Raw genomic sequence first — 21,571 nt, 5'->3', positions numbered from 1 at the left:
ACCTAGTTCATCTCACCTGTCAGTTGCCAGTAGCACATAACCAGGTACTTTTTCAGCTTATTTACAACTTTGAGCTATCCTAGCTACTCAAGCAAAATTCCTAAAACAAGTGAATGACAGCATTCCTTCATTTTTGTTTTTTATTTGTGTTTAGACTGGAAACTCTATCAGCATCAACAAATGTACTGATTATCATTTGTGGACAAAGCCTTGCTTAGGTTCTACAACGAAGAAAAATAATCCGTGTTCTCAGGAAGCTTTACGATCTATTTGAAGAAATATATTCATATTTACACCCACAGAGATTTGCACTGCTACATGAACTTAAGTTCAGCTTAAACTCTCCGATGTTGGGGGGGTGGGGGGGGGCGGGGGGGGGAGAGTGGATAACCAAGCCAGTTCCTATTTCAGTGTAATACAGCAAGAAGCATCAGACTCTCAGACAAGGTGAACCTTTCTCCTTGCCTCATCAGCAAGTAGGAGGGTAGTTTCCTCACCACTATTCAACTTTCAAACTGTAAAGGCTAGGCTAATGCTTTTTAATCATTCTGAAGTGGGTTCTTGGGGACTGGGGGGTCTATTCCATCATCCAGGCTCCTTCCAGCAATTTCTCCCTTAAGTTGTGTCTCCCTTTGATCCATGTCAACTGTCATCATTAGCATCTCCACAGGAACTCCCGAAGGGGGAAAGCAGAAGAGATGAAAACCATCAAATTCACCTACAGAATGCATCCTTTTCTGAGACCTGCAAATTCAAACACCAATATAGTGAACTAAAGCTGTCCTAGACTACTTAACACAGCAAGAACAGGTCTTGTACTGTTTCCAGTTTATGATTCTATAATCACTAAAACATTTTTTACTGATCTGTCAATAGTAAATTGCTAATACTAATGTTTCAATAGTTTAAATCAGAATCTTAATATATGTAAAAGTTCATGTCCAGAGTAGTGAGTAAGAGTGCAGGCTCTAGGGTAAGAGAATCCTGGATTTGAACCTTGATTCTGCTGGTAGTGATCTAATCCCGGACAAGTTAGTTAGTCTGACTTGTCCTTTTCTATAAAATGGAAATAACAATGCCTGGTTCCTGGAATGTTTGGATCAATGTGATGATTAAACGAGATGTTAAGCATTAAGCATTTAGCATAGTACTTGAAACACAGTGAATGTTCAGTAAATATTTGCTGTCTGCTTCTCCTACTTCTCTGAATAATTAAAGTTGGCCAAACCACAAAGCCTCAATATTTTGGGTGTGCAAAAGATGGCACTGGGGGGACTGCAGATCACACGACTCTCAAAAGGCAAATCAAATTCTAAGTTGAAGCTGCAGTCAGAGTAGACCTTATGAGTTTTATCACTAACACGCTGTTGGAGAGTGTTACAAACAGGACAACAGTCCCAAAATGGAGTCACTTATGTTAAGTCCCACATCACCAAACTGAGGCTTACCTTAATTACAGTTTTAGCTCTTCCAGAAATGGAATCTTAAACCAGTCAATCAGGAATTACTTGATTAGCATTAGTTAGATAATCTGCTTGATGGACCCCTGCCATCCCCTAAAGGAAAGTAAGCTTGTAATAACCCATTTTTTTTGCCTGGTATAAATTCCTTGTTCCCATTCCTATAAAAGTCTTACATTTTGTACAGCTCCTCAGAGCTCCTTTCTGACTGCTTGACTGAATGCTGCCCAACTGGAATCAATTTTTGCTCAAATAACAGTTTTAATATGCTTCAGTTTATCTTTTAACAAGCGGAAAAGTTGTTTTCTCTCTACCCATCTTAGGTTTATTGGCCCTGTAAATTAGATTGACAAAAGACAATTTAACAAGAGAAAAACAAACAAGTTAATATGTGCATTGCACATACACCTGGGGGCACTCAGTTAGGAGTAACTCAAAGGGGTGGTTAGAATTTGCGCTCGTATATCATCTTAATAAAAAAGCAATAAGGGCCGGCCCGGTGGCTCAGGTGGTTAGAGCTCCGTGCTCCTGACTCCGAAGGCTGCCGGTTCAATTCCCACATGGGCCAGTGGGCTCTCAACCACAAGGTTGCCAATTCAATTCCTCGACTCCCGCAAGGGATGGTGGGCAGCGCCCCCTGCAACTAAGACTGAACACAGCACCTTGAGCTGAGCTGCCACTGAGCTCCCGGATGGCTCAGTTGGTTGGAGCACATCTTCTCAACCACAAAGTTGCCGGTTCGACTCCCGCAAGGGATGGTGGGCTGTGACCACCCCTGCAACTAGCAATGGCAACTGGACCTGGAGCTGAGCTGCGTCCTCCACAACTAAGACTGAAAGAACAACAACTTGAAGCTGAACAGAACCCTCCACAACTAAGATTGAAAGGACAACTTGACTTGAAAAAAAAAAAAAGTCCTGAAGTACACACTGTTCCCCAATAAAGTTCTGTTCCCCTTCCCCAATAAAATCTTTAAAAAAAATAAATAAAATAAAATAATAAAATAAATAAATAAGCAATGAATTTTTAGAGAAGTAATAAGACAAAGAAAAAGGACTTTGAGAGTATGTAGGACAGCAAATTATGGTAAAGTAAATATATAAGGAAACTAATGAAAAATAAGGGCTAGATAGTAAAGTTTATTAGGTAGATTCCTCTGGTGCCCTCTCCGGGCTAAGGATCTAGAGTTCTTCTGTCCTTACTGGTAGAGAGGGGAGGGGGGACACCTTTACAAATTTATGTCCTGCTTTTAGGCACACAGAGGAGGGCAGAGAACGTTTCTCATATCCTGGTTCTTCTTAATTGCCTTCAGCTCAAAATAATCCTTATGCTAAAGTGTCATATTTTGGGCAGGCAAATTCTGCTACCATTCAACACCCAACATTATAAAACAATGGGAAAGTGGAGGAGCAAGAGAGTTCCCTTATAGGCAAAGGCCATTATTTTATACTGTGACTCTCTACAATAAGTAATGTCATTCTTTATCAAAAGAAACACAAATCCTCCAAAGAAAAGGACTCTTCTAAAGAAATTTCTGCATGGGAAAGAAGAGTCTCTTGTCTCTTTTCAAATTGTACTATATGTTCACTGTGTCCTTCAAATCTCTCCTTTTGCTTCTATTACATGTAACAGCTCTGCTTTTTAAAATTTGGCCCTAATGTGGCCACAGCCCCTTTCCTTATATGATATTGTGATAGAATAAGAAATATATATTTTGGGGCGGCTGGATGGCTCAGTTGGTTGGAGTGCGAGCTCTGAACAACAGGGTTGCTTGTTCAATTCCCACATGGGCCAGTGAGCTGTACCCTCCACAACTACATTGAAGACAAGGAGCTGCCACTGAGCTTCCAGAGGGGCAGCCGGATGGCTTAGCTGGTTAGAGCATGAGCTCTCAACAACAAGGTTACTGGTTGGATGGTGGGCTGTGCCCCCTGCAACCAAAGATTGAAAACAGTGACTGGACTTGGATCTGAGCTGCGCCCTCCACAACTAGATTGAAGGACAACGACTTGGAGCTGATGGGCCCTGGAGAAACACACTGTCCCCCAATATTCCCCAATAAAAATTTAAAAAAAAAAAAAGAAAAGAAATATATGTTTGGTCTTCATCTCTGGTTCCTGGCACAGAGTTCCTAAGTCGTTTATAATTTCCTAAGATAAGAGCAATCTTTTGTTATAATATTTGGTTTTGTCCTTAGTTCTGGGATTAGCTCCAGAGCAATAACAGTGAAAGGAGCATCTTTTGTATTCATAACAAGCCCTTTTCACTGAAGGGATTCAGAACAGGCCTCCCAAAGACGTGCCACTTTGGCATGTGAATTATTTTGAACTTAAGGCAATCAAGACCCAGCAGTTTCACGAGAAACATTTACCTCTCCCTTAAGAATTTAAATTGGGGTCCTTGCCCATAATCAGAGTCACCACCAGAAATAACTTTTTATGACCCATGTATAGGGTAAACTTTTAATTACTGAATATCTGATCTTTTTATTCTTTTAAGAATGATCTTCCTCCTCTCTGAAGCCCCGAGGTACTTTGCCCCATCCTTAGCTCAGAATGCCAACTATACTTCATTTTCTCTTTCTGTCTCTGAACCTCTCATGTATGTGGAGTCTCTAATTCTCTCATGTATGTGGGGCTCAAACATATGTACATATGTAATTATATTTGGTTATTTTCTCGTGTTAATCTGTCTCACGTCTATTTGATCATTAGACCAGCTAGAGGAACCTAAAAGGGTAGAGGAAAGTTTCTTCCTTTTCCACACAACCACACTTGAGTTTATGTTAATAAGGTGACTTTTGGAAAATCCCTAAGGGTGGGGGCCGGTTGCCAGGGGAAACAACTATGTGATTAGAGAGTTGGAACTTTCCGTCCAACACCCTCCCACCCACAATCTCCAGAGAGGGGAGAGGGACTGGAAGTTGAGTTCAGTCACCAATGGCCAATGATTTAATTAATCATGCTTATGTAATGAAGCCTCCATTAAAAAAATCCCTCCATTAAAAAAAGAGGTTCAGAGAGATTACAGGTTACTGAATACATCCAGGTGTTGAAAGGGCCAGACACCTTTCATGGAAGCTCTGTGCCCCTTTCTCCATACCTTTCCCTACACATCTCTTCCATATGGCTTTTCCAGAGTTATATTCTTTTATGATAAATTAGTAATCTAGTAAGTAAATTGTTTTCTGGGTTCTGTGAGCCATTCTAGAACATTATTGAACCTGAGGAGGGAGTGGTGAGAACCTCCAATTTATAGTTAGTTGTCAAAAGCACAGGTGACAAACCTGGACTTGAGATTGGTGTCTGAAGTAGGGGTAGGGGACAGTCTTGTGGGACTGAGCCCGTAACCCATGGAGTCTTCACTAATTCAGGGCAGTTAGTGTCAGAATTGAGTTAAACTGTAGGACGGTCAGTTGGTGTCCTCCAAGAATTGGAAAAATGCTTGGTGTAAAAGCACCCATACATTTGATGTCAGAAGTATTGATGTGAGTACAGAAAAAGAAATCATTTTTTTCTTTTACCTTGTTTCCTAATAGAACAGATTAATAGATTATTATTTTCAGAAGAAAAATTTTAAGAGGAATCAAATTGCAAACAGCACAAAGTCAAATTACTATCAAATTTCTAAAGTATCAAGTTTCTGATCTAAGTCCTAGTAAAGCAGCAAATATCTTCAATGAATCCATATCCCTTTATCCTAACAAAACTGTCCTTGCAGTCCCTGATGGAGTGGAACAATTTTGCAGGCTCCTTTGTCAGATTTCCTTCCCTCTTAGCTCTTTGGGAGTCCCATAAAGAGAAGCTCTCAGTCTTGCTTTATTCTTGGCACCCAAGACAGAGTCTAGCATACTGTTCTTTCCAAGGGCAGAACACTCTCCATACATGGGGCTGAAATCATCAGTGCTTGAGCAACATTGTACAATATAATTGCCTGTGATGATGAAAATATCTCTGTGCTGTCCAATATGGTAGCCACCAGCTTCATGTGGCTATTGGGCAATTGAAATATAGCTAGTATAACAAGGAACTTTTATTTAATTTTTATTAATTTAAAATCGAAGTAGCCACGTGTGGCTAATGGCTATCACACTGGACAGAGCAACTTAAGAGCTATTCCACTCGGTTCCTATGTTTAATCCAAGGGCCACACCTTGTTCATAGTTCATTCAAAAGGCAATAACACCCATTTGAAGCCAAAGATGATCCATTCCTGCCAGACCTGAGTTATCAAGTTCTCAACTCTACCTACTTCTGGAATACTTAATGTAACCTACAGGCACAGAAAAGAGGGTTTGCCAAAATTAGTTTTTATCCATAAAGACCATATTAGTACTTCAATCATACATAAAATTACACATTTGGAGGTAGAAGGAAAATATATTCTTTCATACATGCACATATCGTGTCTTGTCTTAAAGATAAGGATAAAAAAATTACTTTACATTTCTCCCCAGAGGCCTGCTTAGAGCAGGAACTGAGTCTTCTCCACTCTATAATTCTAGTAGATCCAGCCCAATCCTGAGATATCCCAGCTCTGAGGACAGTGTAAGGGATCTATTAACTTTGCTTATAAAAGGCATTTGTCATATGTTCAAGTTTCCTAGCTCCAAGCCAGCTCTAATGTAAAGCTGGTTTGGCACGTGGAAACAAAACACAAATGCTTCTCTGCATTTCCTCGAGATGTGGTCTAGAGAGATCAAATACCAGTTCCAGTCAGCTCATCCTTGCCTCAAAAAGTTCTGCATCTTACAGGTTTTCAGAAAAGTGGGAGATTTTGTTGCCCTGTCTCAAAGTAATGTAGCCTGGAATTTCCTATATGGTACAAGTTAGAATACAGCTCCCAAAACCTTTGACTCTTAGCACATTGTTTTATAGGTAATTGTTTATACATCTGCCTCCTTGTTAGATTCTTCATCCATTTATTTGCCCAATAAGTACTGAGCATCTACTCTGTGCCACATCCTATTCTACGTGCTGGCAGCAAAGCGGAGAACAAAACAGACACGGTCCACCATGAACCTTAGGCTCTAGTGGAGGTGAACTAATAATAAATGAGTAAACAAATATGCATGACAATTTCAGATAGTGATAAGTGTTATGAAGAAAATAAAATAATGCGACCTAACCAAGGAATGACCTGAAATCTGACAGCCGTCCAGGGACATCAGGCCCCCCCCCCCTTTTTTTTTTTACCAGTCCAGGTAAAGTTTAGAGCCAGCCTAAAGATCTGGCTCCTCTACTGAAATACACTCAGAACCTCTGAGCTAAGCCAGCCACCCTATCCCCAAGTCCCCACACCCCATTCCAGTTACCTAAAGGAGACCCAGCCTTATAGGTTAGTCCTTCAACTGCCCCTACTGAGGGGAGAGGAGGTGGGAATCCTCCAAACTGTGAGAGACCTGGGGTTGAGACACATCTTCCTGGGAACGACATTGGTAAATGTCCGGAGACAAGGGATTGCATCTTGGCGTATGCCACTCAGGTTTAGGGTTGCCAGATAAAATTTGGGATCCCCAGTTATATCCCAAATATTGCATGGAACATACTTATTCTATAAAAGTATTCGTTGTTTGTCTGAAATCCAGCCTGTGTTTTATTTGTGAAATCTGGCGATCTACTTGGGGTACAGGCCCCCGGGGCCCTTTGTGGGAGCATTCAACCAGTGGTGTGGTCTCCACAAATATCAAAAGCATCTGATTATAAAGAACACCAGGATTTGAGGGCGTGATGGGTGACCGGGGGGAGCAGAGCTATAATAGGGAAGCCCAAAAAGTGTTTGTGGAGCCTGCAGGGATAGTTCTGTCACTTTTTAATGACGAGAGAAGGGAGGGCTGGTGGAGCTCCTCCTGTGAAGCACGCTGTTGTTCGGTACTACTCATCTCCCTCCGCTGTGAGACCAGGGTGACCGTCCTAGTCTGTGACACCGCAGAGACCGCTCCACCTGCTCCCGTGTCCTGGGCCCGCGGGGGTTCAAGGCCAGAGTCTGAGTCTGGGTTGGGGGGCGGGGGGGCCGCCTCCCGGCAGGACGCGCTGGCCACGCCCCACTTTGTTATCCGACCCTTTTCTGGGTCAGCTGGTGCTGGCGTCAAGGGGCGGGATGTGTAGGCTCGGCTCGACTCGGCAGGGCTTGTTTACTATGGCTGATGACCTGGAGCAGCAGTGAGTTAATCCTGTCTCTTTCTTTTTCTCTTTCTCTCTCTGGGCCATGATCCTGGGAGTCTCTCTGGCTGTGGAACACTTTTAGACACCTTCCCGCCTTTCCTGTTCCAGGTGGGCTTCAGGGGAGGGCGGGGGTTTGCGTTTGCTCGCTTTGCTTTCCCGGCGGCAGAACCGGGGGAGCTGTGGGAAATAAGTTTGCCTGCAGCTCAGTGTTCTGGACTCTGCACGTTTGTCTTCGCATCGCTCCTCGTTCTCCTCTAGCCGCTGTACTTTGGGATTAGATTTCGTGGGAATGTCTGCGATACCCCGAAGCACGCTTAGGGGACGCGGACGCGGGAGTAGCAGCCAGGTCTACTCTTCTGGATTTGCCCCAGGATGGAAGTCGGGGGTGTGCGAAGAATCTCGCTTAGCCGGGCAAGGAGAGGGCCTGGGAAGAGGAGAGGGCTCCACCGCGCTGGAATAAATCAAACTGGAGTAAGGGGCTTGCAAGCTGTGTTTAGCTGTCGCCCACCAAGACACTTTGCAGCTTGCGATCCTAGTTGATAATGTTTTTAATCATCATGACAGTATCCTTTATGATGTGGTCTCCAACGTAGAGCTTTGGGGATTTGTTACCACTGTCAAGGGCATCAGGTTTGCATCAAGGGGTGCCACCTGTAGGTGGTGTGACTAGCCGTTCGCAGCGTGGTAGGAACCAGGAAAAGTTTCTTGCAGAATGACTCAGCTCCCAGCCAAGCCTTGGTTGCACCAGAACAGGGCCTTTCCTGGATCCCGTGTTCCCCCTTTTCAGAGCTGCGGAACAGGCAGCTTGCAAAATGAATTAACTTTATGACAGTAACAGCTTCCTGTGCTTGAAGGAACTGCCTATGTTGCTTTCTATGATGAGTTTTCCAAGAAGAAATGTCCAATAGCTACAATGACTTAGGGAAACACAGTGTTAGAGCTGGTTGCCATGCAGGTAGTTCAGCTCCTTTTTACAAAAGAAGAAGCTAGTCCCCATGGAAGTTAGGAGACTTGCCCAAGATCACAAAGGTCCTCCAACAGCCTTCTGACCCATCACAGAACACCTTCTGCCTCACCCCCATCAGGATAAAAAACACTAGGCCAGGCTAAGTTCATGGCTAAGTGACTTCTCTGCTCCTTGCCCCAATCGACTTCCTCCCTCCCCACCCATAGCCCTCACCTCCCAATCGTATTGAGCAGATACAATGTGCCAGGCACTCTTTCCAGGGCTGTACCTGTACCGTTTCTGTGAAGAAGAGAGGCAAAATAAAGCTCCCCGAGTATCTGCTGAGCAGCTGTGGTGCTGTTCCATGGAACAACATTTCTCCCGATCGCTCCTTTGGGCAGATAAAATGCAATGTGGGGTCTAGATGCAGTGGTCTGACTTGTCACAGTTGCTACGATGTGGAGAGAAAGTTTGTCTCTTAAGACTGGCACACTTCTGTGGTCTTGGTGCACGGGCTTCAACTTTACATGGAATTCCAGTGGAGAATTACAAGGATTTTGAATTGCGTTGGATTGATTGAGACTGACAACTCCCACCTGGCTGTAAAGTCATCGATGTACCACTCTCAGCTGCAACCCCAATATTTCTTTCAAACCTCAAACTGTCATTGGCAGTTGCTATTTGCAAAACACTGGGAATGTAGACAGCTTATGATTTAGCTGGTGGTGGGGGGGAAATGTTTATTGGGAGTTTATCTTGTGCTAGGCATTATTCTACGTGTTTTAGGTGCATTAACTCACTCAATCTGTAACAGTCCTATGAGGTAGATACTATTATTACCTACCGTCTAAAGATGAGGAAACGTTGACACAGGAAGGCCAAAATCATATTGCTGGTAAGTGGCAGTGCTAGGATTAGAACTTGGGCCCTCTGGCTTTAGACCACACCTCCTTTCAGAATACAGACTAGTGTGAAAGTGATGTCATGTACTGTGAGTATTCATGTATGGCCTTGAAAGGCTGAAGCTGGAACGTCTAGAGGAGAGGTACACGGAAATCTGGATTTGAGGTCTGGTTCTAGTTCTTCTTTTTCTAAGTAGTTATATGACTTCTTTCGGCATCAGTTTGTTCATCTGTAAAATAAAAAGGCTGGGCTAGATAGTTTCTAAGGACCCATCCTAATCTAAACTTCTGTGATTCAAATAGTGTACTAGGATGCCCAGTGTGTACTAAGCGGGGGAGTTGGTAATGGTTCCTCTCGTTCTCCCACAGAATGCCCCTGTGTGACTATGCCCACATTCATGGGCCCTTCCTAGAGCTGGTGGTGTCCGACCTGTAATCCCCTTCACCCAGGCAGAGATCAAGAAAAGAGAAACATCATACGGGATGGAAAAGGAATAATAAAAACTCATTCATTGAGTATCTGATTTGTCCCCTGAACCTTGCAAGTTTCCTTACATATCTAGATTCTCAAAGTCCGGTTATTTATCAGGCCAAAGCTATTCTGCTCATAAATGATAATACTGGGACTCAGATGCAAGGTCTTTTTGGTCTGTTTGTTCTTTTAATTTCAAAACTGGTGCTTTCAACTTCTACCCTGCAATGACTTAAAGTCCCCTGGGTATGGAGGAAAAAGTCCCCTGGGTATAAAGGAAAAAGTCCCCTGGGTATAGAGGTTATTGTATCTGTTTTATTGCATGCCATGGGAGGTGAGGATTGTGTGAAGTTTCTACTCATTTTATAATCTGGAATACAAGTCCAGCGGCAACCTGTGTCCAATCAATGAATCACAGCAGGACTTGAACCCAGGTCTCCTACCTCCTGCTCCCTGCCTATCCCATCTTGTTGCTCGAGGATTGCCTGAGAGCTCAGCTGACACTGACAGTACTTCCAGGGGCTTGGAAGAAGGCACACACAAACCCCAGTGCCCTGCCAGGAGAGTTGATGACATGGGAATTTGCCCTACTCAGAAGGAACATCCAGTCCTGGAGATAGCAAAAGATAACTGAAACATCAGTTAAAATTAGCTTTTTAAAACCCCTTCTAATCTCCTTGGACATTATGAAAATTAGTAACAAAGGGGATTATGAAGCTCAAATGAGATAACAAATGTGAAAGTGCTTTGTAAACTGTAAGGTGCTCTGCGCATGGTATTCTGAGTACCTTGAAACAAAAGGCATGTTGTTATTAATAGCCGTTTACCAGGGAAGAGTAGCAGTCTGAGACAGTGAGGGAATTGCTGGCTGTCATAGTGGGAGGTAACACCCTGCCCCCTGATAACTGTTTTGTAACTGTCAGCAAGGCTCAGGGCATCAATGTTTCCTTTCCAATGTTGCCAGTGAGCGTCTCTGTGTTTCCTTGTCCCAGGCCTCAAGGCTGGCTGAGTAGCTGGCTGCCTGCTTGGCGCCCCACTTCGATGTCTCAGCTGAAGAATGTGGAAGCCAGGATCCTCCAATGTAAGTAGAAGGGACGATTTGTGCCGCCTCCCTCAGGAGGCCCAAGGAGGATACAGCATCTTCCCAGAGTTTGGTACACTGAGCCCAGTGACTCCTGATCAACAATGCCTGGGGGTAGGAGGAGGGGCTGTCAATGATCTGAGGGAAGAAATTTGTACAGAGGACACCATATTCTGTTAGGTTGGTGCAGAAGTCATTGCAGTTTAAAAGGTTAAAAATAACTGCAAAGACCACAATTGCTTTTGCACCGACCTAATATAATGGTTCCTCGATATCTCCCTCCCTATTATCATGCTAGCTAGCTCCTGCCACATCCCACAACTTCACTTCCAACCCTATACCAGCTATTCGCACGCAACACACACAAATATACACATTCTCTCTTTGCCACCTTCTTTCTCACCCTATTCTTTTCTTCCTCTCTTCCTCCCTCTCTCTTCCAAACACACAAGCACTTCTTAGATTTACCACCTTCCTACCCAAGGACCAGCAGTCCTATCGTCTCTGTTTTGGGACAGGAGTTTGGGATTCCTACAGACCAGCTCTCACGGGCAGGGCATCCCATGAGCAGCAGCAGCCACTGGCTCAAACAAGACCTTTTGGCCACAGCTCCCTGTATTTCTTATATGATCTTAGCCGCCTGGTACCACTGCCCCAGCCATCGCTACCCTCTTTCTTATGGGCCTGAGTAAGTACAACCAAAGAGCAGCCACAGCTTTTAAGCTTTTGGCCAGGATCCAGGTGACTTCCCCAAGGCAGCTCTGTCATGTGACTGCCTGCACACCAGCAAAGCAAGCACTGCCCATCTTGGTCTGTCTCTAAGAGGAGTAAGAGACAAGGCTCAGGTCACATGGATCACCCCCTCACCTGGCTCAACTCCAGTTAGAAGCTGCCCTCCCACCTACCCTCAGTGAGGACACTTCTGTCCATCTGTCAAGCCCCAAGATACAGGTCCAGGAGATATGGATGCAGCATCTCTGTGAGGTCAGTGGGGTCACTGCCACCCTGGGTCCAAAGGAAGCCAGGCAAACAGCCTCGAAGAATAAGATGGCCCGTCTTCTTACCTACACACTAGATGGTGTCAAATTACATTAGAAGTTGAACTCTTAGGATGTATGGTGAGAGGGTTATGAAAGGAAAGAGGTGAGAAAAGGGTTTGGGAATGGAGGGACAGAGCTGGAGTGGCAGTACAGGCCAGTGATAGTGCTGTGCGGCTTATTACTCTGCTCTGGATCCCCTCTCCCCAGGTCTGCAGAACAAGTTCCTGGCCCGATATGTGTCTCTCCCAAACCAGAACAAGATCTGGACGGTGACCGTGAGCCCCGAGCTCAGGGACCGCACCCCTTTGGTGATGGTACATGGCTTCGGGGGTGGCGTGGGCCTCTGGATCCTCAACATGGATTCACTGAGTGCCCGCCGCACGCTGCACACCTTCGACCTGCTTGGCTTTGGGCGAAGCTCAAGGCCAACATTCCCGAGGGACCCCGAGGGCGCCGAGAATGAGTTTGTGACCTCGATAGAGACATGGCGGGAGACCATGGGGATCCCCAGTATGATCCTCCTGGGGCACAGTTTGGGAGGATTCCTGGCCACTTCTTACTCTATCAAGTACCCTGAAAGGTAAGGAGGAGCCACCCTCTCGGTCATGACCTAACTCCTTGCCTTGCCGGAGCCCTTCCAGTGTTAGTATCCAATAGTTCTCTTCTTCCTGGGCGATTTAAGGGCTATGGTACCTCCAAGCAAATACAGCATCTCCTTTGTCCTCCTTTAGAGTTAAACACCTCATCCTGGTGGACCCATGGGGCTTTCCCCTCCGACCAACTGACCCCAGTGAGATCCGTGCACCCCCAACCTGGTTCAAGGCTGTGGCCTCTGTCCTAGGGCGTTCTAATCCACTGGCTGTTCTTCGAGTAGCTGGGCCTTGGGGTGAGTAGCCTACGGATAAAGAAACTCTCTCCTCAAACCCAGGCTGTCCCATTCTAGAAGCTCTACTGTACCTGGACTCCCATCATCCCCACTCGTTCTTGAAAAGTGGGAATGGGCCTCGCATTGTTATTTAAAGCTATTAATCTGGACAGATCTCTTAGTCTGCAGTTTCAGCACATTCTTTTTTTCTTTCATCTGCATGGAAAAAGCTTTCCTGTACAAGGGACAGATGGAGCAGAACTACTACTCTGTGTCTTGGCTAGACCCCCAGAGAGAGACAGAGAGGGGCCACGAGGTGCCTCTTCCTCTGCTGAGTTCTTATGCTACGTGAGTGTGAATGTATGGCAACCTGTTGGCGAGTCAGCATGGTAACCACCACTGGCTCCCATCTCTGCAAGTCACCTGGCACCTGCAGCAGGGAGATGTCAGAACCATAGCCTCCAACACAACCCACAGTGTCAAGCAAACCCCTCAAAACCATGCCCTACTCCAGTCAGACACCACATCTTCACCATTCAGTAGCGGTCAGCAAATTCTGTGGCTAAAAGGAGGGAAGGAGTTCTGGGTGGGGGTGGGCGGGCAGCAAGAGTAAGTGGAATCAGTAGGTCCCAGGCTTCTGACCTCACACTGCCAGCACCCTAACTTTCTAGGGAGCTTTTTACTCTGATGAAATGAAAAGCAGATTCCCTTTATGGAAAAGACTGGTGACCCTCTATCTTACACCAATAGCTTATGTATACCTAGTAATGTTCAATAGCCAATTATTATCAGTTAATTGCTAATGGCCCAATAAGAGTTGTCTCTGTAGGCCCTTCGTGAGAAACAGAATGATTCTGGTAGAGAAAAATTAGCATTTGAGTAGAAGGTAGGAGTTTAGGAGAAGCCCAGCTCTTACCACTCCCCTTTTCTAAATTTGCATCTGGCCAGGTTCATGCCTGGGCTTGAGAGCTAGTGTGGTTGGGGCAGTTGGCTGGCAGCCGTGGAGGAGGGCGGGAGCTGAGGAGATCCTGGCTGTGCCTCCCTCTCAGCCCTGATTTCTCACATGCAGAGAGAAGACCAGAAGAGAGGGAGAGGTCAGAAGGGCGACCATCAGGCCCAGTTTTCACAGTCTTTTCTGGGTGCCATACTGCTTTTTCATGAACTATATAAAGAAGGTGAAGGGAACAGATTGCTCTAAAACTGTGCCCCAAGTCTGAGATGCTAGGGTTAAGTTTGCCTCTCCACTCATATTCTGTTACAAGCCTCAACATGAGCGGGCTCTTGGGAGGTGGTCTAGTTTCATCCACTGCCTTCAGAATATTAAAAGGCCGTTAGGGTCTCAGAGAATAGCTCAGACTGTAAAAGGAAAGCCTCTCAACCAAGGACTCTTATGGGGCTTGCGATCCTTGGAGGAAAAGATCTTGGGACTTCATTGAACTGAAAATAATCTGATTCCTCAGTGAAGTTAGACTGTTAAAAATTCTTTGGTAACCAACTGACTCTCATTTGTAGTCATCTGGAGCTTCCCGAAAGACTCGCAGACTCCTTCTGCTACTATAATAATGTTAAATGTACAAAGCAAACAAACCCTTAGGAGAAATAATGCTTGGTGAAAGTTGTTTAAACATTCTCCCCCACCACTGGCCACTCCATGGTTTTCTATCCCCTCCCAGGGCCTGGCCTGGTGCAGCGATTCCGACCAGACTTCAAGCGCAAGTTCGCAGACTTCTTTGAAGATGATACTATATCGGAGTATATCTACCACTGCAATGCACAGAATCCCAGGTGAAGGCAGCTCCCAGAGCCAGCTTGGGGTGGACGGGTTTGGGGATAAAAGTCCAACTGCTAGAAACTACGGAACTGTCCCAGGATCATTTCTTCTTCCACAAATCTCTCATTCAGTGAGGGGACCAGAGGCATTAGCACGCTTGATCATTTCCAGAAACTTCCCCAGGGATAGGCACACAGGGCTAGCGAAGATAATAGATTAATTAAAATTGCCATTTTCTCTAGAGGACTCTTACTCTTCTCTGGAGATATGCCATTAGCCTGATAAGCAAGAGTCTGGAAAACATGCGAAAAGATCTTTTTTATTTTTAATACTAAAAATATGATGTGGACATAGTATTTTTATCAAGGCAAGAAAAAAAAAGAACAAAAGAACTCTTCTGTCCCAGACCTGTAATTCCCAAATTTCCTTGTTATTTGCAATCAGATAGCACGTGGCATTGCTTCAAAGAACCTCCTTGCCTATCTTTTTTTGCACATGTGTGACTATATCTGTAGAATTGCTGATTGAGAGAGTATGCATTTTAAATTTTAATTATGTGACCCTTGAAATACTTATTGTTGGATAGAAATTTCTTCCAAATCTTTTGGCATTTTGGGGTATGCCCAGAACCTTGAGAGGTTCGTATCTATGACTACTGACACAGCTGGCCCTCCAAGCCTGTTGATCTGCAGTCTTGGCAGCTGACAGCCCAGGCAGAGTCAGGGAGGTAATCTTCCCCTCAGGCCGTGCTGTGTGAGTGGTTGATACCAGGAGGCTGCATTGGTGGCACCCTCTGTGCTGGCTTCACCCCAAGCTGCTGGGAGACATCTCAGGGGAGCAGCAGCATGCCCCATCTCATTCCAGGCCTGTCTAGGTCACCCGTTGTGAGCCAAAGCTGTGAAGAAAAGGGGGGTTTATAATACTGTCTGAGCATTAGCCTCAAACCCAGACAGCTTTCAGGCAGCGTGGGAACTGCCCCTCCAACATTCCTCATGAGCTCAGCTAATTAAAAGGCCCCACTTAGGCAGCAGTAGAGAAACTCAGCTCAATAGTCAAATCAGGTATCCCCCTGCTTCATGCTCTTGACCCCTCTTTCAGCCCCCACTGGGCTCTGTGCCAGTCTCATACCCACTTGAGGCCCCACAGACCCAACCCTAGCCCTTTCCTCGGAACGTTCCCCAGTCCTAGACCTAATTCTGTATAATGAATGGCCTCCCAATCTAAGCCACAGAATATATAATCATGGGACTCATTTCTGTCCTGGAGGAAGCAGAGATGACATCAGTGAGAACCAGTCCCCTCCCCCCAAACACCATCACTCAATTTTATAACCCTTGAGGGTCTCTGAGTTGTAACCCTGACAAGCTCAAGGTAACTCTTACCATTCCCTTGGAAAACATGAAATTTGGCCAAGGAAAAATATTTGGGGGGTAGGGAGGTGTACCCTCCAAATACACCCCCAAAGTTTAGGTGTATTTCATTTCACCTAAACTTAAGGGCTTTGTACATATTTTCACTTTCCTTACAATGACCTAATAAAGTAGGTATAATTCCTCTCCAATTTGTAGAAGAGAAAATTAAAGTGTGTTCTGGTTGCATGACTTGCTAAGAGTATAGCCAGGATTGGAAGTCATGTCTCTCTGACTCCAGAGTCTCTGATTTTTCTACTATGCTACGATGTCTTAAGGAAGAACTGTTTCTGGTGGCCTGTGCAGAACTCAGGCTCCCCTCATCCCAGAGGTGCGAAGGAGACCAGGGATATAATACCCTGGACAGCCTGAGCCTGGTAGGAGGCAGTCCCTCCTCTGCCTCACGCAAAGCTACAGACCAGCCCAGAAAGCTACTTCCATCCCAGGCTTGCAGACCACTCATGATATGGCTTAGTTCTACCTAAGGAAATTACCAGAAAGCAAAGTAGATTTGATTGGCAGTTATTGCTTTTCACATAGCACAAACTGCTGCTTCCCTCAGGCCCTCACAAGACTGATGTTTCTTTCCAGTCTGCTCAGGAAACCCTTTATACTAATATGGTACTGGCTTTTCAGAGTCCACCTCAAATGAACTCCTTGACCTTCCTCCACGTCTTGCAGGCTAAGTCCTTAGTCTGTGTTCTCATGACACTCTACCAACCTTTCATAATTCTTGGAAAATTTGAAGTTAAATAATTAATCACATAATTCATTATCTAATGCCTAAAGTGTGAGCTAAACTGTGAGCTGCAGGAAGGCAGGTATGGCATCTTTCTTGTTCATATGTTCCCTTAGCTCAGGGCGTGACACATAAATATTTGTTGAATAAATATTAACTCATTGCATTCTTGGACAATTCTCAGTGCCCTGGGGGTTTTTACAAGCATGTCCCTTTAACTGTTCTGTGATAGGAGGTCCCTGGAGATTCAGTCCTATCTCCTAATCTTACCAATGTTTAATGAGTCTCAAACCCAGGGTTTGAGAGGAATACCAAGATGATAAAAATATGGCCCCAGCCTCTGAAAAGACCAGCAAATTGACATTTTATGCTGTGGGGTTTGTTCTACTAATTGCCTCACCTTATTTTGCTTCTTAGTGGTGAGACGGCCTTCAAAGCCATGATGGAGTCCTTCGGCTGGGCTCGGCGCCCCATGTTAGAGCGAATTCACTTGATTCGAAAAGATGTGCCCATCACCATGATCTATGGGGCCAACACCTGGATAGATACCAGCACAGGAGAAAAGGTGAAGCTGCAGCGGCCGGACTCCTATGTCCGAGACATGGTACGTTGGCCATCCAAGGAGCAGAGCTGAGGTGGAAAACCTGTGCATTCAATGCCAGCACCTGTTGGTTGACTCTCAGCATGGATGAGCTCTCAGGGTAGAGAAGGATGAGGAAAAGAGGGATGGACAGATTGAGATGGGGCAGTGGATTTGAAAGGGGTGGCTCTCTGTTATTTCATAATTAGGGGCCTCTCACTTCTGTGTAGCCCAGTTCAGTGAAAGGCAGGTTCTTGCCCAGTAGCCAGACACAGACATCACACTACCCCTCTAGCCCCAGTGTAATTCCCACTCAAAACCGAGCCGTGAACAGTAGAATGAGTAGCAGAGGCTGCCATGACACCTTCTCACCACACTCCTGCCTTCCCTTTTTTCTTAGTCCCCTCCACCCTCATTTGCTAATGAATGTGCTTAATTAGGCTGGGTGCCTACTGGGCCCTGGTGAAATGAGCAGGTCAGTGGTGGGGTAGCATGGAAGGCAAGATGCAGGGGATGGCCATGGGGGAAGGGGAATGGGATACGGAGAGTCATTGGCTCCCGCAGGAAAGTGCCAAGATGTGGGGAGAAAAGTGGACCATTGTTTCTCGTAAGTACTGAATGGGTGATGGGCAAGCAGGTCTAAAGGAAAAGAAATGGTTCGACGGCTGTCCAGTGCCTGGAGTAAAGGGCTTTCCCACCCCCGGCGGGTTTCTGTCTCCGCAGGAGATTGAGGGTGCTTCGCACCATGTCTATGCAGACCAGCCACACATCTTTAATGCGATGGTAGAAGAGATCTGTGACTCGGTTGATTGAGCTGCTCTCCCTAGAGGAAGAGGAGAAAGCCAGAGAGTCGCCTCCCTGTCTGCTTACTCACCCCTCTGTTCTTTTCTCACCAACTAACATGTGCCAGCCAGGCAGAGTCTTGGGCTATCCTCAGGACAGGAACACCGTGAAGGGCACTCCAGCACACTAAGGGCTTGAGGCAGAAGCCACGAGAAGCCTTGAGCTCCCCACGCCAGGGAAGAACATTCCCTCCATGCCAAGTGTCACCCAGATGGTGGTTGTCAAGGGCCTGCACCCAGCCATGTTTCTTCCCTGCCAAAGGGAAAGCGGCCTCTCTTCCCCTGGACAAAGGAGAGGCTCCCAGCCTTTCCCAGCGCTGGGATGTTTGTGGGGGTAGGCTTCACGCAATAACATTTTCCTCCTCAATCAGCCCCTGGCCCCCATCCCATGCCAGCGTCCAGGGTCTGGTTGGGACCAGTTCCCACTTAACTACCAAGAGCAGGTCGTGACGCTTCCTTGTTCTGCAGAGTCCCTCCCATGACCTGAGAGGTCACATCCAAAGGCCTCATTAACAGACGAGGAACAGGCCAGGGCAGGACATGGCTGGCCCATGGTGATAAAGCTCTTTTCCAGGAAAGCTCAGGCTAGAACCCAGGTCTGTTGATACCCAGTGCTCATTGCAGACTCCATTTGCTGAGGTTTGAGGCCGGCACCTTTGCCATGGGATAACTGGCCAAGGAGAAGCCCATCCCTGCCACACATTCCAGCCCCATTGCACAGGGTGCTGTTGTCCTGCCCTGCATCTCAACTCTGGCTGCCTAAGCTGGGACACTCAGTGCTTTCTTCCCTCCCCCTTCTTACTCCCCACAGGGAGGTCCCTGGGCCTCCCTCTGTGCCTTGGGCCCTGAAGCCCCACTTGTAGTATAGAGCACAGGTGGCCCCTGGGGAGAGAAGGGAAAGGCCCTTCAACTCAGGGCCGAATCTGGATTCCCATGCTCACCAGGGTTTTTCTACCTGCCCCTAGCGCTGGGGCCACCTGGAGCCCCTGCTCATGGTGCAGTAGGGAGCCTCATGCCAGCAGTTTCCTGTCCTCATCAGCCACAGGATGGTTCTCACTGCCTGGCCCTTTGTCCCTGCCATCTGTCTCCAGTTCATCCCACCCAGCCTACCTGTCACTCTTTCCCAGGGGCTGAGTCCAGGTATGACTAGGGTTTGGGGCAGTAGGCTGGGCCGTGCCCCAGAACCAGGGCAGCTCCTGCCTTTCCTTCACTTCTGTAAAGCCAACCCTTACACCAGAATATTAACTCCTGGTGCTTTGTACTACTGGTACCGGTCCAGCTACCTTGGGCTCCTTTTCTACATTAATAAAGAAATGAGTGAAAACTGCTGGCAGTGTTGATGTTTAATACTGCTCCGACAAGAATGCTGGGGTGCTGCTGAGCAGCCTGAGTCAGAGAAGGGGGCCCTGAGAGGTACCTGCTTACACGGCTTTCCCTCTCCCCGTTAGCGTAGCATCCGCCCTCTAGACCTAGATTGGCACAGGCCATCCTACCCCCTCAGGATGGATGGGGAGGGCAGACGGGCCAAACCGTAATTCACAGGAGGAGAATTAGACCTGGGTGCTCCCTGCTGCTCAGTAAACAGCCTTCTGAAGTTCACGGGGACTGTCCCCTATAGCCTCTTCTCCTAACTCCTACTCATCCCCTCAAATATTCCTTATACGGAAGCCTGTCTCTGGCCCCCCAGGCTGGACTTGGACCCCCTCTTCTGTGTCTCCATGGCACACTCAACTGCCCCTTTGGTAAAAAACATGTGGTCACTTGCTTAATGTCTGTCTTTCCTCCCTAGATCATAAATTACTTAAGGACAAGAGGCATCTAGTTCATGTTCAATAAATATTTGTTTTCATTGAGTCAAGAGAAGTGAGATATGCCAAATGTTCAAAAAAAAGTGATCAAATCATTACCAATAGTGCCCGCTGTGTTCTGGCTGAACTCCAGTTAGGCCCAGAATTCCACAGCTCGAAGTAACATAATATTACATATGTCATGATGAATGAATGGAACTCCTGGGTATAATTACAAAGCTCTGATCCATCTCAAGACCCTCTGTCTTCTCTGACTAAAGATTGCCTGATGGCCAACTCAGCTGTCTGAAGGAGAGGGCAAGTATTTGGAGCTTATTGCATGCCAAGACCTGAGACTACAGTAGTGAAGAAACATGGTCCCTGCCTTCATGGGAAATTACACTCTACATGGAGAGGCACACTTAATCAAATTATTATGTAAATCAATATAAAACCAACTGAAAAGGGCTACCCTTGAAAGGTCAGGAAGGCTTCCCTGAGAAGTAATGACAGCTGAATACGAAAGAAGTGCAGGTAGAGGGAGGGGAAGGAGTGTCTGGAGAGAACATGGAATGTAAAGGCCTATTAGCAGGGAAGATGGCTGTGAGACAGGGCTGGGGAGCTGGGTGGGGAGCCGCTCACGTAAGCCCTCTGGCCATGAAAAGAATGTTGAGTTCATCCTAAAAGCAATGGAAAAAAATAACTGGAGTGTCAGGATGGGGTCGGGAGTGTGACAGAATCCAATTTGCCACTTGAAATGACCACTCTAGCTGCTCTATGGAGTAAGGATTGGAGGAGGATGAGTCCCTGCAAGGGAACTTGGAGGCTCCTGCAGTGGTCCAGGCCAGAGACGCAGGAAGCTTGGACTTGGCCAGTGGCTAATGGACACAGAAGAGAAAGGTGCAAGAAATGTTTAGGAGATAAAAGTGAAATACTTTGTCGACACTGAGTGATGCTACCACCCCTTTGGAGGCAGTAGTCACCAAACCTGTTCACATAACAAAACAACCTAGGGTATTTTTAAAAATACAGATTATTGGGCTGTATTTCCCAGAATCTTATTCAATAAATCTGGATGGAGTCTGACCATGACATTGCATTTAAACACATTCCCTAGGAGATTCTGAGGCCCCCTCTCTGCAGGCACTGGACTAAGGGACGCTGTCTCTGACACTTGCCCCAGATGGCCCCTGTAGAGAAGTTGGACCTGTGACCCTGAAAGTTCATCACTTGCTTGCTCCAGAACCACTTTGGAGGGCCACACATGATCTGATTTTCCCAAACCCTCACAATGCAAGCACATTCCTCAGGAGCAGGTGCACTAAGAGTCTGCGGAAAGCCACCCAGAGTGCCCTGTTTACACTACCAGGCCCACATATACACACACTCCATCTGACTTGTTAGGTACAGCCGGACGAATGAGTCACTGGGGACAAAAATTGGTCTGTTAGAATTTATTTGGCCTCCTTGAGCTGCGAGAGTTCAGGTTAGAAAAGACTCTAACCTTGCCGTA

At 46.4% G+C, this 21,571-nt stretch overlaps 1 protein-coding gene across 2 annotated transcripts; it reads left to right on the top strand.

Annotated features, from left to right (window-relative positions):
• Positions 1-7,482: 7,482 nt before the first annotated feature.
• On the top strand, positions 7,483-19,598 carry ABHD4 (abhydrolase domain containing 4, N-acyl phospholipase B). 2 transcript variants are annotated; one of them, XM_088797064.1, is made up of 7 exons: positions 7,483-7,621; positions 10,937-11,025; positions 12,273-12,645; positions 12,797-12,951; positions 14,604-14,715; positions 17,267-17,453; positions 18,153-19,598. In XM_088797064.1, exons 1-7 carry the CDS (start codon positions 7,560-7,562, stop codon positions 18,240-18,242), a joined length of 1,068 nt encoding a protein of 355 aa, XP_088653190.1. In that variant the 5' UTR covers positions 7,483-7,559; the 3' UTR covers positions 18,243-19,598. The 2 variants fall into 2 exon arrangements, with proteins under 2 accessions (XP_088653190.1, XP_088653189.1); XM_088797063.1 differs by having other exon boundaries at positions 7,585-7,732.
• The last annotated feature ends 1,973 nt before the right edge of the window (positions 19,599-21,571 follow it).

This window comes from Rhinolophus sinicus, chromosome 3 (assembly GCF_057876585.1).
Source record: "Rhinolophus sinicus isolate RSI-liver-muscle chromosome 3, RSI-T2T, whole genome shotgun sequence".
Lineage (NCBI taxonomy): Eukaryota > Metazoa > Chordata > Mammalia > Chiroptera > Rhinolophidae > Rhinolophus > Rhinolophus sinicus.
The sequence above is the reverse complement of the archived record's forward strand: the minus strand, read 5'-3'. Positions and strand labels throughout refer to the sequence as shown.

Coding starts and splice junctions, on each gene's coding strand:
- ABHD4 (XM_088797064.1), top strand. CDS start 7,560: ATGTGTAGGCTCGGCTCGACTCGGCAGGGCTTGTTTACTATGGCTGAT. Junction 7,622..10,936: donor GCTGATGACCTGGAGCAGCA/GTGAGTTAATCC, acceptor TCCTTGTCCCAG/GCCTCAAGGCTGGCTGAGTA. Junction 17,454..18,152: donor ACTCCTATGTCCGAGACATG/GTACGTTGGCCA, acceptor CTGTCTCCGCAG/GAGATTGAGGGTGCTTCGCA.